Source organism: Pleurodeles waltl, chromosome 1_2, assembly GCF_031143425.1.
Source record: "Pleurodeles waltl isolate 20211129_DDA chromosome 1_2, aPleWal1.hap1.20221129, whole genome shotgun sequence".
Classification (NCBI taxonomy): domain Eukaryota; kingdom Metazoa; phylum Chordata; class Amphibia; order Caudata; family Salamandridae; genus Pleurodeles; species Pleurodeles waltl.
This window is the reverse complement of record NC_090437.1, coordinates 1,174,857,717-1,174,873,465: the sequence shown is the minus strand read 5'-3', so window position 1 is coordinate 1,174,873,465 and position 15,749 is coordinate 1,174,857,717. Positions and strand designations below refer to the sequence as shown.

The 15,749-nt window shown below is 40.7% G+C and overlaps 1 protein-coding gene across 1 annotated transcript in view; it reads left to right on the top strand.

The window, feature by feature from the left end:
- ACOX3 (acyl-CoA oxidase 3, pristanoyl) overlaps positions 1–15,749 on the top strand; it is a 496,146-nt gene that overhangs the window by 339,797 nt on the left and 140,600 nt on the right. The window contains exons 11-12 of the mRNA XM_069203423.1: positions 6,578–6,698; positions 11,070–11,192. Of these exons, the coding sequence (XP_069059524.1) occupies positions 6,578–6,698; positions 11,070–11,192 (244 nt within the window). The remainder of the gene's footprint in view (positions 1–6,577; positions 6,699–11,069; positions 11,193–15,749) is intronic.

Here is a 15,749-nt window from a genome sequence, read left to right as displayed (position 1 = left end):
GCTTAAAAAAATAAAACTTTTCAATTTGGTGCCTGTTGGACACGTTTTTGCCAGCCATAAGCCTTTTGTGTGCGGGGCACTCGAATTTGAAAACAACAAATAGTACCTTGATCGTGTCGGAAGGAGCGGACTGGCACTAATTAAGTTGCATCAATTAGTGCTTGATCCCTGCTCCACACAGAACGGAAGTGATGCCAGGCGTGCCTTGACGAATTACAAGGCTGTAAAGAGTGCCACGCAAACCAACAAATGGTGAGTGACTCCAAGCCCTTTACGGAACACAAAAGAGTCTTGCAAGCGAGGCGCATGCGCCTGCGCCTGCACATGTACTCGCAGGCTCGACCCTAAAAATACACAAGGTTTTATATTTCCTAAGCGTTTTCTCCTAAAAGGAGAGGTCTCTTGTCCAGAAAATGTGCTCATTGTAACCAACCAGCCTACACATAGTCAGTTTTGATAAGTACAAACTCACTTTCGGTTTGTTCCCTAGCTTGCAAATTAATGCCTAATGGAACGCACGAGTACGGAGATAATTGAAAAATCTGGGAATTATGTCTGATTTGAGCCTGAATTTTCTTGCACTGAGACTAGCAAAGTACCTGTCACGTGACCCCGATATCTGCCTCCATGGTCAGACGGCCCTATAGACATCATTGTGTAGCCTGCTTTCTTGGCTGTTTGCAGGCATGTTTTATGGTTTGCTGGGCCATTTTTTCTTTTAATTTAAATGATATTAAAACAAACACTGCCTGCAGCATGGTCAAATCCATGTTGTCATCCATACCTTGCAAAACATTTATGTAGCAAGTCTTTTAAAGTTCCAAACTACCACAGGTTGCAAACGTTGGCCACTTTTTTTAGCTACCTAATTAACTGTTGTGGGCCTCTTTTATTTTTGTGCTTTGGACAGTTTTCTGTCCCACTCCGATCATGTCTTCATGTGGTGATTGAAATGGATAAGTTTTATGGGTCCAGGTCATGCATGAAGAAATGTCAGGGTTCAACAGAGATTGGCCAAAACAAAAGATGCAGCTGGTAGCAAATGTGGCTGAACCAGTATTGCTAGTGAGCATGCCCAAAGAAAATCCAGGCTACCAAGACAAGCCGAGTAGAAGAGAGTGCACACCTTGTAAACACCTCTGCTACTAATGTGTGGAATCCTTAAATCCCTGGTCACAAGGCAGCTGCTCAACCAGGTGGGCCCTGCAAGTCATCAGTATCATTCTTGGCAACTGATTGAGCTCATGTGACCCGCCCAACATGTTTTGTGAGACCTTGTGTACCTGTAAAAAGTCTGTAGCTATCTTGAGGATGGTCAGCAGATACATGGGCCCACTCAATCCTGCTTGCTAGTTCCTGACATTGGGCCTTGCATGGAGCTGTACTGTGCTATTCTTTTTTTGTGACTGGTGCATCCTGAAATCTGGGCACTGTCCCTTTCTGGTGAAGAACATTTGTGACACCTGACAACAAGAGAGTCACCTGATCTGGTTGAAGAAAAGAAGAACGACTACTAGTGGCTTCCTGCAGACTCTTTGACTTGTTTGTGTAGGTCAACGTGATGGTGCTGTGCTGGCATTGCTTTGATCCTCTGAAGCTGTAGACACCAAGGTGCTATCTGAAGGCTCTGACTGGGATCATCAAAGTCCAGCCCACTAGGGCTTGGGCCAGCTTGCCTTAATGGAAATCAGTGTCTGGGGACAAAAGCATCAAGGAAATATTTTTATTAGAACATTAGCTCATGTTTAGACGTAAAATTTGTTATTTTTGTAAAATAAGTGCTAGTGTTTGTCACAATTTATGTTTTTTTCAGCAAATGGCAATGTTTGGTGACACAATAATTAATTTACTAAAAGATTATATTTTGGGATGTAATTAGTTATTACTGAAAATGACAAGACGATATTTCTGGCTAAAGTAGAACATTTCCAAAGCATTTCAAGTTTATGTAGATTAGGAATTCATGATGATTTGTGGGGAACCCCTTCTTAGTATCATCACCTTTCATTGGTGGAAACTGGTCCTTTACGCATACTAATTCTAATGCCCTGTATTCTTCATTTTTATTGTCTTCACTTTCACTGAGTAATTACTTTGCAGTCTGGTGCCTCAAACGGGAGATTAAAGCCTCTAATCTAAGGTTCATATTGACTGTCCGAGCCTAGATCATCTGTTTAACCTGAGGGGTGTGTCTATGAGACCCCTCTCTTAGAGTACATAAGTACTTTGATTACACATTTGGTTTTTGGAGTACTGATTTATGAATTCAGCTCCTTCATGCTAAAAATTATTCAGCTCCTTCCAGCCATGTTATATTTCATAAACTGATTATTTCACGGTGTTACAGATGTTTTGGTTTTTTAGCCAATTGTTTTGTAATATAATTATGTAGATTGCACCATTTGTTGTGCTTAATCCGCACATTTTGGGGCGGCTATTTACACTCCAACAGCTATTGAGTATCATGGCTAAAGAGACAGCTGCCATCCCAGAAACCAGTTGAGGAGGCCTTCCTTGCTGAGAGTCTGGACTTCGGATTGCACATGTGCATGTGATAGAAAAACACTTTGTTAGTGAAACGTGTGATTCGAGAAACCTAAATATAAACTATCTATTTAGTGAATCATTCCCTTTAAAATAAAATACAGCGTTTTGATATATTTTGAAACACATAAAAGTACTTCACATTGATGGGAATCCGTTCTAGCGAAACAGGTCAACAGACAGTTTAAACAAAATACCGTTTCTGTGGATAATGCTTTTCCTATTCATCCAAAAAACTGTACCAAAAGAGTGAGCTATGCTGATCTTTGCCTTGTGAATCCGAAAAAGTCCAAATAAGGGAAATGTTATTGAAGCTTAGTTAGTGCATTTAATAGCCCTGTAATTTAATAAGATTGAAAAGAACACATGACCCATGCTTTCTTTACAGAACTGTTGCTATTTTATGAAGTACGTGAACTCTCCCGAATGTTTCAGTGTTTGAAACAGTATTATTGACTGTTACACACATCCTAGACATGGAATTCTAGTTTTAAACGTGAGACTATAAATTATTATTATAGTTGTTCTTATTGAACACACGTAGTTGGAGATATAGACATTGAGTTGCAGTTTAGTAAAATTACAATTAGATGTTTTCCTGAGCCTTAGCAAGAGGTCGTTGCAGAGTTTAGGGTCTAGAACCTGAAAAGCGATTCTCTTGCATCCTACCTGCTTTAGTCGGGCAGAGAGCTAGATTGTAGATTTCTGGCTGGTCTGTAGTGACATGAATAAGAGTTCTCGGTCAAAGATACTCCAGTTTCTCACTTTGGTTATCTGGATTGGGAGAGAGCCCAATTGGGCAGTCCATAAGTCATCAGTCCAATCATTCCCCTCCAATTGGCAGAAGCTCTTTTTGTCCCATTTAATTTGAGAGATTTGATCAATGATGTCATTTAACATGCCATGAGTGATGTAATATGTGAGGTCATAAGCAGTGCATCTTGGGGACACAAGTTGTAATAATGTTAGTAAAGTATTACTTCCAATTCCAGTGTTTTTGTTTTTAAAAGTTAGTTCTTAATTTATTACAAAACCATAACTATTACGTTACCTTAACCTTTGTTTTTTTCACTGATGTTCTAGGGTTTTTTTTTAATGAAAGGGAAAATCGTCTTACCTTACCTAACTTTAACTTCACTCTATCCATTGTTTTTCTTTTTAAATGAATACGTGTGATGAATCTTCACCAAACTTTCTAAAAACTAAAATTCCCATTCACCTCAGATCTTTCCTGGTGCCATGAAAAAGGAGGGGGGAGGATATCCCAAAATGCATTTTCCATTGGAAAATTGAACAGCAATACTGCAAAAATTGCTGAACAGACTTACACCAGATGTGGCAGGAAGCCAGATCTTGGTCCAGAAGGCGTACTTTTTGGGATTTGGTGTGAATCTGTTCAGTAGTTGTTGAGAAATTAAGGTAAGAAACTTTGTGTATATCCCGCTGTGGAGGATCTGCGGAGCCTGTAAAATCTGATTGACTGCCACCACATGAATAAAATGAATAACAATGTGATGGAAGCAATTTGAGACTTGGGGACTTAGTCTCCTGTCACAGAACAAAGTAAATACCCTGACGACTCACACCCCACACCCTGGATTTTTTTTTCAAAATGTAGATCCTCTGTTAAGCAGCGTCAAGAACAAAAAAACGCCAGCTCCTGTCCTTTTAAAATTACACCCCTGCGGTTGGCAGGGTACGGAGGGTCACAGTATATGTATTTTAAGGGGACGGGGCACCCGCCCCTCCAAGCCTTTTTCAGGCCTTGTAGACCCCATTCACCCAGGTCCATATTTATTAAAGGGGGAGGGGACATGCGCCCCCACCCCGAGCCATCTACCAGCCATGGGAACCCCATCCCCATGGGGCCGGTTACAGCTCTAGTAGTGCCACAGGACCTCGCCCCCATGGTCACTTGTGTTCACTACCCGGAAGAGTGAAGGCATACTATGCACTCGCTATCCCAGGCACGTAACTTAACTTTGCTCTTGCCCAGGCGCGAGCAGTGAAAATACTGCTCCTGCCCAGGCGGGAAGCAAACTAGTGGTGCTGGCTCCTGCCATGCACAGTGTTGTTATTAATTATATTGTTTCAGATGCTGCAGTAATATTATCAATGATGCCATAGAACATGTCATAAGTGATGTAATATGTGAGTTAATTAGTAGTGCATGGCTAGTGCATGAGTTGGAGATACTTTAGGGCCCTAATTACAGCTGCTTGAGATAACAATAACTGGTGAATTTCAGTGTTGTTTTTGTTTAAAATGGTGTGTTTAACATTTGCACCTAACTATAAGGTCTCTTTAATCTTTGTTTTTTTCAGTGAATTTCTAAGTAAGATACATTTGCAATTCCTAACTATAACGTAACTTTAACCTTTATTTCAGGGATTTGATAAAGAGGTATGCCACTGACTGGCTTCTGCTTAGTAAAATAGGGCCATTTAATTTGCTCCAAATTCTAGACATGTGAAACTGCTGCACTCAAGGGCAGTGTCACTTAGCATTGTTTTGTATCCTCACTTTGTAGATATGTTTGACCTACTAATTAAATGAGCCATTTGATGAAGGGCCCTATAGGTCCTAGAATACACTGAGGCCATCAACACAAGTCCAGTGCTTGGATTTAATAACGAATAATAACGAATTTGGAAATTATTTTTATAAATAAAAGTAAATGTGATAATGGAACTACAGTTTTTATACTTTAGTCACTTCACTCCTAGGAGATGACTATGCATGGGTTCACTTTCCTGGGAGTTGCCCAAATTTTCTTTTGAGATTGTACAATTTGGCTTGTGTGAAAGTCTATGTAGTGCCTTAATAAAATTGCAAACGAATGACATTCATTCTGTAACTTTTGGTGAGAGTTAGCTATAATGCAATATCATATCAGAGGTTGTGTAGATACACTTCACCTGAGCATATGTATACACCATTGCTCTACAATACTAACAACATTATGCACATTGATATATGGACACCGTGGATGCACCACTAGTGGTACCTCAATTCATATTCTTTATTTATGAGGGGTATTGTCAGTTGCCTTATTTAATATAGCCTTATAGTGCACTGTCAATGGCTCTATTGGTTGATAAATATCCTGAAGCCCAGTTATATAACGAGAGAGAGGGCCTTTAACAATGGATTATAAGGCATTAGAATGTTCCACCCACTGACAGAATGTTCTCAATTAAAAAGGGAGAAACAAAAAGACAAACATTGGAATGTTGGAGCAGAATACCTGTACCAGCCATTATTTGCCTTGAGGCATTTCATTGTCTTCAGTGGAGCTCCCAACATTCCAATGTTCTAAATGGATTCATTATATACTAAACATCCATTTTTGTTCCATCCACATCCCTGTCATTGTCATATGCCAAATATCATATCCAAGTACCAAACACATGTTTTGCGATATCACTGTTGCTTCTTCAGGGCACCCACATTTCATAACATTATCCTTAATTGAAACGAATATGTAACAACAACGGATAATCATCATATCATGTTTGACGCATTGATGTCCACCATTGAAGTTCATATTGATAGTACCATCTAGGTTTCTTATGGATAAAAATGCCCTACTTGAGGTAAGGTTTGTTGCACGGGCGGCATGATATTTCTTCTGATCAGAACAGAATTTCAGTGATCAAAGGTCAGTGATCAGGTAAACGCTTTTGTACACTTGTTACATCAGGGGATAGTGTAATGCCTCCAAACTGAAGGAAATACGAATTTAAAGACTTTGTAAAATGCAAGCTACGCGTAGAACACAAAACTAATTTCATATGTTTCCATATTGCGTTAGATAAATATGGATGAACCGGAGACATACTTGTTTAACATATTTGGACTGATGAATGGTAGATTTAAAAAGAGCCTATAATACTCAATCAGCGTGTCATAGCTGTGTAAGGGGTGTTAGTACTTTTCTGTCTGTACGTGAAATTATGATACTCAAAACTGACATTTCTGATCATTTAATTCATTGATTTTAAACCGTTACCCCTTTTCATTTTTAACAAAGGCTGAACTTGGACGGGAAATACATGCTTTGTCCAGTGCCAGTAAACCTTTAGCGTCGTGGACTGCTCAGCAGGGGGCGCAAGAGTGCCGAGAAGCTTGTGGAGGCCATGGCTACCTGGCTAGTAAGTAATGTTGCAACTTTATCTTCGCTGCCAGAACCCCGATGATAGGTTAGATTGGTGTTAACAAAGATTAACATATGCATGATTACTCTTGCAAAGTAATATTTTCGTTAATAATATTTCGCCCTGTTGATAAATTCATTTTTTTCTTGTTGGTGTGATTTTGTGAAATAGATTTAGCTATATTGAGGACACCTAGTGTTAACTTATTTTCATTGTTTTTTAATAATTTATGCAGCTCCGTGCATTGTGAGGAGTTAGTTTCACATTTGTCACCTATCAACTTGTAGAAAACAAAGTTCTGCACTGGGAGGATGCTACCATAGATTAGGGATTGAAAATCCACCCAGTTCCGCACACTCCCTTGATTCTAGAGAAACTGAAGATCCACATCGTGTTCTTCTTTCTCATCACCGCTATATGCATGACATCAACACAGTAAACTCAGTCTTGATTTAGACCCTGGCTACCCCTCGGGTAGGCATTAGGCCATCGTCAAAGCAAGCTACACACCAGAGCCCTAAATGCCATAAACATGCCAGCTCTTTGTGTTGCCCCTGTCCAATCCTGCCTTCTCACATTCTATAATAACTGGGATTAATGTTCTGTTATTAACTTCTCTTTAACCTCCAGTAGCCTCCGTGACAAAGATCTCCTGTGTGAAGTATCTTTTCTAGAAATATATTACATGCCTAACCAGGAGAGCTAGGGGAGTTATTTACTTCCACTGGAAAAAGAGGAGCAGGGGAACGTGGTAGAAGTAGTTTGATGGGCGTTCAGGCTCCAGTCGAAGGCGACCACATTTTAGCAAAATCATCCTAGAAACATATTTACCAAAAATATTTTGAAAGTCTTTTGAATCAGATGTTTGAATTTACAATGCAGGTGGATTTTATAGGGGCTCCCAAACCAATTTATGAAAGAATAACTTACTTTTAAAAGTAGAGGTTGTAGTCTTTGCAGTGAGGTAGAACGTTTAATCCTGTCGCTGCAGGGACATACCAGTGACTCTATTGCTTTTGGGTCCTTTTTATGCATTATGCACCCCGGCTTGGTGTGTCCCAAGGCACGCTTAGATACAGCCGTTTACCGCTGAAGTTTCTGCCTGGAGCCACGTTTTTGAGGTTTTACTTCAAAAATGTAAGACTACATTGAAACCCTTATGTAGCATCCGATTTCTGTGCCACTGATGCACTTTCTACACCATGTTATTGTGGCCTTATTAAAAGGGCAAATATGCCAAACAATTACTACACAGATGACAGATCATCCAGAACATCGTCACAAGACTCATACTCGACATCCCACGTTACACCCACATCACACCCACCTCAGGAAGCTTCACTGGTTCCCAATTCATAAGCTCAGCCAATTCAAACTTGTCACTTATACATACAAAGACCTACACAACACAGGACCAGAAAACCTGAACAGCCGCGTACACTTTTACCAACACACCATACACTTGACGGTCTGTCTCACTCTCATTCGCACCCACTCCTGGCATCTGGAAAAGCAAAACTGTAGGTTGCTCATTCTCCTACATTGTACCCAAGACATGGAACATCCTCCCTCAACACATCAGTTCCAAAACTAGTATAAGTAAGTGGGTAGAGTTCAGATCCAGGGGTCCTGCAAGAGCTTTACCCACTAACCTATATTTTACTTTTATACTGAGAGCAGAATTCTAGGAATCTCAGGATTATTCTGGGCTAAGAGAGTTAGACCTCGTGGAGTCTCCCTTGTCAGTTCAGTGCACAGCCACTGAACCACACGTTTGGCTACAGAACAGTGGTTCCCTCTATATCCAGGGCAAAATACTAGAAGCACCTTGAGCACTCTCTGGGGTGCCATTATTTGTGACGACTTAAGTTAGATATCCAGAAAGCCACCATTCACATCTTTGACATGACCCCTAGCCATAGACGCTATCTACTAACCCAAGACATACATAATGTATGGCAGAGTTCCTCAAGCCCCATGAGCACCCTCTGGGGTGCCAGTACTTGAGACAACTTCAGTTAGATATCCAGAAAGCCACCATTCACCTCTGTGACATGTCCCCTAGCCATAGGTGCTATCTACTAACCCAAGACATACAGGGAGTGCAGAATTATTAGGCAAATGAGTATTTTGACCACATCATCCTCTTTATGCATGTTGTCTTACTCCAAGCTGTATAGGCTCGAAAGCCTACTACCAATTAAGCATATTAGGTGATGTGCATCTCTGTAATGAGAAGGGGTGTGGTCTAATGACATCAACACCCTATATCAGGTGTGCATAATTATTAGGCAACTTCCTTTCCTTTGGCAAAATGGGTCAAAAGAAGGACTTGACAGGCTCAGAAAAGTCAAAAATAGTGAGATATCTTGCAGAGGGATGCAGCACTCTTAAAATTGCAAAGCTTCTGAAGCGTGATCATCGAACAATCAAGCGTTTCATTCAAAATAGTCAACAGGGTCGCAAGAAGCGTGTGGAAAAACCAAGGCGCAAAATAACTGCCCATGAACTGAGAAAAGTCAAGCGTGCAGCTGCCACGATGCCACTTGCCACCAGTTTGGCCATATTTCAGAGCTGCAACATCACTGGAGTGCCCAAAAGCACAAGGTGTGCAATACTCAGAGACATGGCCAAGGTAAGAAAGGCTGAAAGACGACCACCACTGAACAAGACACATAAGCTGAAACGTCAAGACTGGGCCAAGAAATATCTCAAGACTGATTTTTCTAAGGTTTTATGGACTGATGAAATGAGAGTGAGTCTTGATGGGCCAGATGGATGGGCCGTGGCTGGATTGGTAAAGGGCAGAGAGCTCCAGTCCGACTCAGACGCCAGCAAGGTGGAGGTGGAGTACTGGTTTGGGCTGGTATCATCAAAGATGAGCTTGTGGGGCCTTTTCGGGTTGAGGATGGAGTCAAGCTTAACTCCCAGTCCTACTGCCAGTTCCTGGAAGACACCTTCTTCAAGCAGTGGTACAGGAAGAAGTCTGCATCCTTCAAGAAAAACATGATTTTCATGCAGGACAATGCTCCATCACACGCGTCCAAGTACTCCACAGCGTGGCTGGCAAGAAAGGGTATAAAAGAAGGAAATCTAATGACATGGCCTCCTTGTTCACCTGATCTGAACCCCATTGCGAACCTGTGGTCCATCATCAAATGTGAGATTTACAAGGAGGGAAAACAGTACACCTCTCTGAACAGTGTCTGGGAGGCTGTGGTTGCTGCTGCACGCAATGTTGATGGTGAACAGATCAAAACACTGACAGAATCCATGGATGGCAGGCTTTTGAGTGTCCTTGCAAAGAAAGGTGGCTATATTGGTCACTGATGTGTTTTTGTTTTGTTTTTGAATGTCAGAAATGTATATTTGTGAATGTTGAGATGTTATATTGGTTTCACTGGTAATAATAAATAATTGAAATGGGTAGATATTTTTTTTTGTTAAGTTGCCTAATAATTATGCACAGTGATAGTCACCTGCACACACAGATATCCCCCTAACATAGCTAAAACTAAAAACAAACTAAAAACTACTTCCAAAAATATTCAGCTTTGATATTAATGAGTTTTTTGGGTTCATTGAGAACATGGTTGTTGTTCAATAATAAAATTAATCCTCAAAAATACAACTTGCCTAATAATTCTGCACTCCCTGTACATAATGTATGGCAGAATTCCTCAAGCCCCAGGAGCACTCCATGGATGGATGCCTCAGGGTGGGGAACATAATGGCAACCCCTAAAACAGCTCCAAAAGAACAAGAACATATCCAAAGCATGGCCTATGTACCTGAGCCCCTGCTGCCAAATTGAACAGCGATCAATGCCCTGGAGATGTGCTTCAGTCACTGACCTTGGGCAACTCACAATAAACAAAGTTCCATGACCTCGATTTAAAAAAAAAAACAAAAAAAAAAAGAATATACACCCATAAATTTGGGAGAGAGAATTGTTGTACTTAGATGTAGAATGACATTCTGTTATGATGAATGTAGATACAAAACTATTTCAGAAATGAAAATAGCATTGAGATACACAATACTTGTCTTGATTCCACATGGACCTTCTCAAATATGGCATCAGAAATTGTAGATTTCTTGCTGAGAGAATCTAATATTGCTTAATGAATTGAGTGCTCTCCAAGCTTCTCAATGGCTGATACTTGAATATTGATTGTTTTCCAAACAAATTCCTTCCTGTGTTTATATTTGCAATATTGTATGCACATAAAGTGATTATGTGGCTATTATTAAGCTATTCTGTTTGCATCATTGATTTGGTAGAAATTAAGTGAATATTTTATTCAAGTTATATAATGCTCACAGTCTCATAACGATCTTTTAATTACTATTGTTTTTACTTAAAAGTGAATCGATTAGGTGATATACGAAATGACAATGACCCAAATTGCACTTATGAAGGAGACAACAATGTTCTACTTCAGCAAACCAGCAACTACTTACTCAACTGGGTGACCTTAAAGCATGAGGGTATGTATGCACATACATCTAGTGATATAGGTATTTATGTATACAGTTATGATTTTTGATAAAAATATGTATCGTTAAAACATAGATCTGTGTTTAATGCACACTATGAAAGCTATCCTTTTCACCTTGATTACCCCCATTTTTTGGACTGATGCTGGTGGTTACTAACTCTGAAAGTGCCATGGACTCTGTTAAACAGGGCCAGAGCCAGTGCTCTGTCCTCTAAAGGTATATGGTCATTGGTGTAATTCTGATTGGCAGAGACAACCTACCTGTAAGTCCCTAGGAAATGGTAAGGCTTGTAGGTTTAGAGAACCCAGTGGACTTAATGCCCTTAAGTGTGCACTGCTATGGTGCCTGGTGTCAATCTAATGCCAGGCTTGCCCCATAGGCTAGTTTTAAAATACACCTATGTTCAAATTCGACTTTGAAATTAAAAGAACTTCCAAAGTGTAAAACTACCTTTTTACTACTTATAGGTCACACCTAAGGTCTGCCCCAAGCGCCCCAGTGGTATGTTACATTGTCATAAAAAGCGGGGACACTATAAAATATGTAGTACTGCTAGCCCCATAAGCTAACATAGAGAAGGCTTTATTAAAATGAATAAAGTTTATCTTTGCATTGGAGCTAGCAATACCATTCAAAGTATCAAAATAATGGTTACAATAAATCCAACAACTTTCCAAAGTTGGATTTAATATAACTATTACATTGAAGTATTTTTAGAACTTCCTGTCCTGAAGTTCACTAAAGTAGTCCTGTATACTGCCATTTGGTGGAAGGAGATCTTCCTGGAGAAGCCAGGGAGAGGAAAGGGGCTGGGTAGATAAGCTGGACTTAAAAGGCAGAAACCTCTGCAGAAAACAGATGTCACAGGACCCAGACCACCTCCATTTCCTTGATCTTCTGCCAGATGGGAGCCCCCCTTATTAGATTAGGAGAGGGGCTAAAAGGGGAGTTTAGTCACGTGTTAGCCACATCTTTGAGATGTTCTCCATCTTGATTTTTAGGAGAATAGTGTGTCCTGGTCAAAAATATACCACACTTCGTAGGCAGTGGTCATAGCGTAGGGAGGTAGCTTCATCCATGTTGGTTAAGGTGTCCCACCCTCCTGCCAGCTGAGAATAAAGGATAAATCTGGAAGAGCTGTGCATGACTCAAAGGAAAAAAAGTGGACTCCCTGATCAGCAACAGGTACAACAGAGCTGGAAGAAGTGACGTGCAAAGCCAAAGAAACAGCACCCCAACTAACCAATTGCAACTGTTTTTTTTCCCTGAACTGCACGTGTGCATTGTGGGAAATTGAGTTCTAGCCCCCAACAGGCAATCCATAGTCTCTGTACCCTTGGCCTGAGCTAGTGGACACCTGTTTTCACCAAAGGAACACAGAAACAATAAGATTTCAAGGTTTGGATATTTTCTGCAAAGTTTTACAGAAAAGCTCTCAGAGGAGACCGTCTTGACATTGAGGATCAAGCCACCATAGTTGACTCATGAATCGGACTGACTGCACTGGTTTGTCCCACTGAAAACTCCGGAGCTCCTCGTCATTGAGGGCAAAGGCTTCCAGAGGCTCACCGAGGCATTGTGCTGCTCCAACTCTAGATCCAGCAAGCCTGAAGACCCACCTACAAGCCCATCAACATGACAAAAGAACTAAGAAAAATACCAAATCTGAAGGTAAGCTTTTGACCGGGGCCTAGCCCTCAGCTTTTCTGTCCCATGCTCTAGCGCTGTCAGCCTAAAACTTTGACTTTGTCCCGGTTCAGCTCAACTGGATAACGGAGTGTGGTGATTTAAGCTTTTTGGTGCTAGAATGCACAATTGTTGATGTTCTTTAAAAATTCATATCTTTGGTTCCCTGCACTGGATTTCTGTCATGTTAGTGCCATTTTAAAGATAGAAATATTCTCTATTTTCATAAATGTGTGTTGAATTTTTTTTGTGTTGTGTCTTTTATCTATTTACTGTTTTTACTGTTTTGGTGATATTGTATGGATTACACTTTCCTGGATCCTAAGCTAAGACTGCCTGCTCGTTTGCCAGGCTACCAAGGGTTGAGCAAAGACTAACTTACTGAGACTTGATGGGACCTATCTAGTGATTGTGATTGTGGGATTATTACTAGTTAAAGGTGAACACTGCACCTATTAATAACCCACTTTCCTACACACAGATTGTGCATAAGGTGCCAGCCAGTTAACTCCGGAAAATTTATCTTCAACTTCGAAACAATAACACTGTGTTGTCTTCTAAAATCTGCAGTGTGAAAGTGACAAGTCAGGATTGTGTTTTAGAGGAATTGTTATGAGCAACTCATAGCTGGTAGATTCTCTGATAAAGAACATGTAATGTATTTCGGTTTTTCTCGTGACATTATTTTATTTTATTATTATGCAGGAGGGGATGCTGGAATTCTACAAAATATATTTTTACAGAAATGTAGAATGATATATGTACATAGGTAGATCAACCAGTGTGAGCAAGGGTTGTGTCTGAATGCGCTTGGAAGGACCAGGGTGGTCCTGATAGCCAGTGTCTGGCTAGCGGCTTTGACTGATCTTTGACATCACGAGGTCCACTGCCATGTACTGTGAGGGGCCTACAAAGCATCCTCTCCTAGTGAACAGAGGACGAATGTCCCTGTCCTGGGTATAACACATAAAGAGGTGGTGACAGCTTACCATGTTTTCTGGTAGTGTGACCAAACCCTCTAATCTAAGTCAGACTGCGGCCTACTGCAGCGCATGCATGCCTACAATCATATGGTGACATTTCATGTTTATGTCCAATATGTATGCATTTATAAGAATATGTGTGGTGCAGGTGTTGGATACATGGATTACGTGTAGCAGTAACACTCTGTGTGTCTGAATACTGAAGCCAGTTGGATGTATTTTTGGATGACCCAAGTTTAGCATGGCATAGCATGGCACAACAGAAAGTGGAAGTGTATCACCTACACTCCTGTGGCTGAAGGATCGAGATCCAAACTCTAAAGTGAGCATGATGGAAGTAGGGCTACCTTTAGAAGTTCCAAGACTTTGTTGGCAAGGGGCTTCTAATAAGTGGTTACTGCCCTCTGCCATTTGGTACGTGGTATAGGGTGAGAAGTGGGATTCTCCTTTCTGTTGGGCAAGGTGTAGACGTCTCTAAGTCAAGCCTGCATTTTTATCTCTCCCTGTTTACTACTTCAAAGAAGCTGGTGACAGCCGGGTGCAGAAAACTCACACTTCATTGTGGCCATGTTGTTGATACTCAAGTTTGAACACAGCCCCAGTGCTGCCCGCTCTGAGAAGCATCTCTTCACACCCAGGCTGTGTCTAGAGAGCAGGCAGAGGATACTTGAAAGAGAACCATCCCAAAGTGATTTCGATGTTTGGGATAGAGCATCCAAATCCCCAGTGTAGAAAAATGGAACCTAAAGCACCCAATTGCATGAATTCTTTATAGGTCCTTGTTGCGCCTGTTGCGTTGAGTGAATCCTGCACCGGCCCTTGTCTAGCTGTAAGCATCTACTGCATGAATCCACAGAGGTATTTCTCGAGCTACAACATCTGAGATACTTGAATCCAGCACGGACCCATGTTGAGCTGCATCCTTAGAGCTGCACCTGCTGTGCTGTGTGACTCCATCGGCAGTCAAGAGCCACAGCATTCTGAGATGCCATGAGGACTTGAGACTGTTTTTTAGCCAATTCCAGATTGACTTGGATGGTATTTAACAATCCAAGGCTTTACTACATGTCGGTGAAATGGAAAAGTGCTTTTGAAATTTTTTTAACTCTGTGTGGATAGCATATGCAAATCATGTTATTATGCTAAATTTGCGCCTTGACGTGGATGGCTTTGGACTTACCCAGTGCATAGAATTCTGCTTGAACAGCATACGTTTGAAGTGAGATGTAGATCATACTGTCGATGTATTCATATAAAGGAACAGCTCTCAACCTACAGATTGGGAATTACTCATGTGTGCCTTATGTTTTGCATAACTTACGTGGCATGCTAATCCTTCAAGGGCATTGTTTGTAGATATATAATACATAGCTGGTTAAAGTCCAATAGAGTTATAGTTAGGTCAAGATTTCCATTGAAAATTGATTATTTGCTTTCTGAATAACTTTGGCGCTTTCCCATGACATTTATATTTCCTTGGAGGACCCACTAGTGAAGAAAGTTTAAATACAGCCTGTTACATTGAATCTGGATATTTTATGGAAAATTCCCGACTTTCCATTGTCTTTGTAAAAGTTCTTGTTAAAGAATGAGATGAAAGGATCTTTAGACTAAATGGAAAGGGTCGTGGAATATTTAGGTTCTGTTTCTACTCTTGCGTAGTCCAGCTATCATGCAAGCGAAGCAATGCCAACACATGATGACATTTTCAGTAAAACACAACCCAGAACTATTTCAAGAGGCAGTTTCAGGAACCTTAAAAGGGGTACAAAAAGATCATATTGTTTTAAAAGGTGTTGCTTTAATATGCCATTAGCAGCATACTTGAAAAATAGCTTGATATATTCCTATTTGATATATTGTATACATTTTGGGA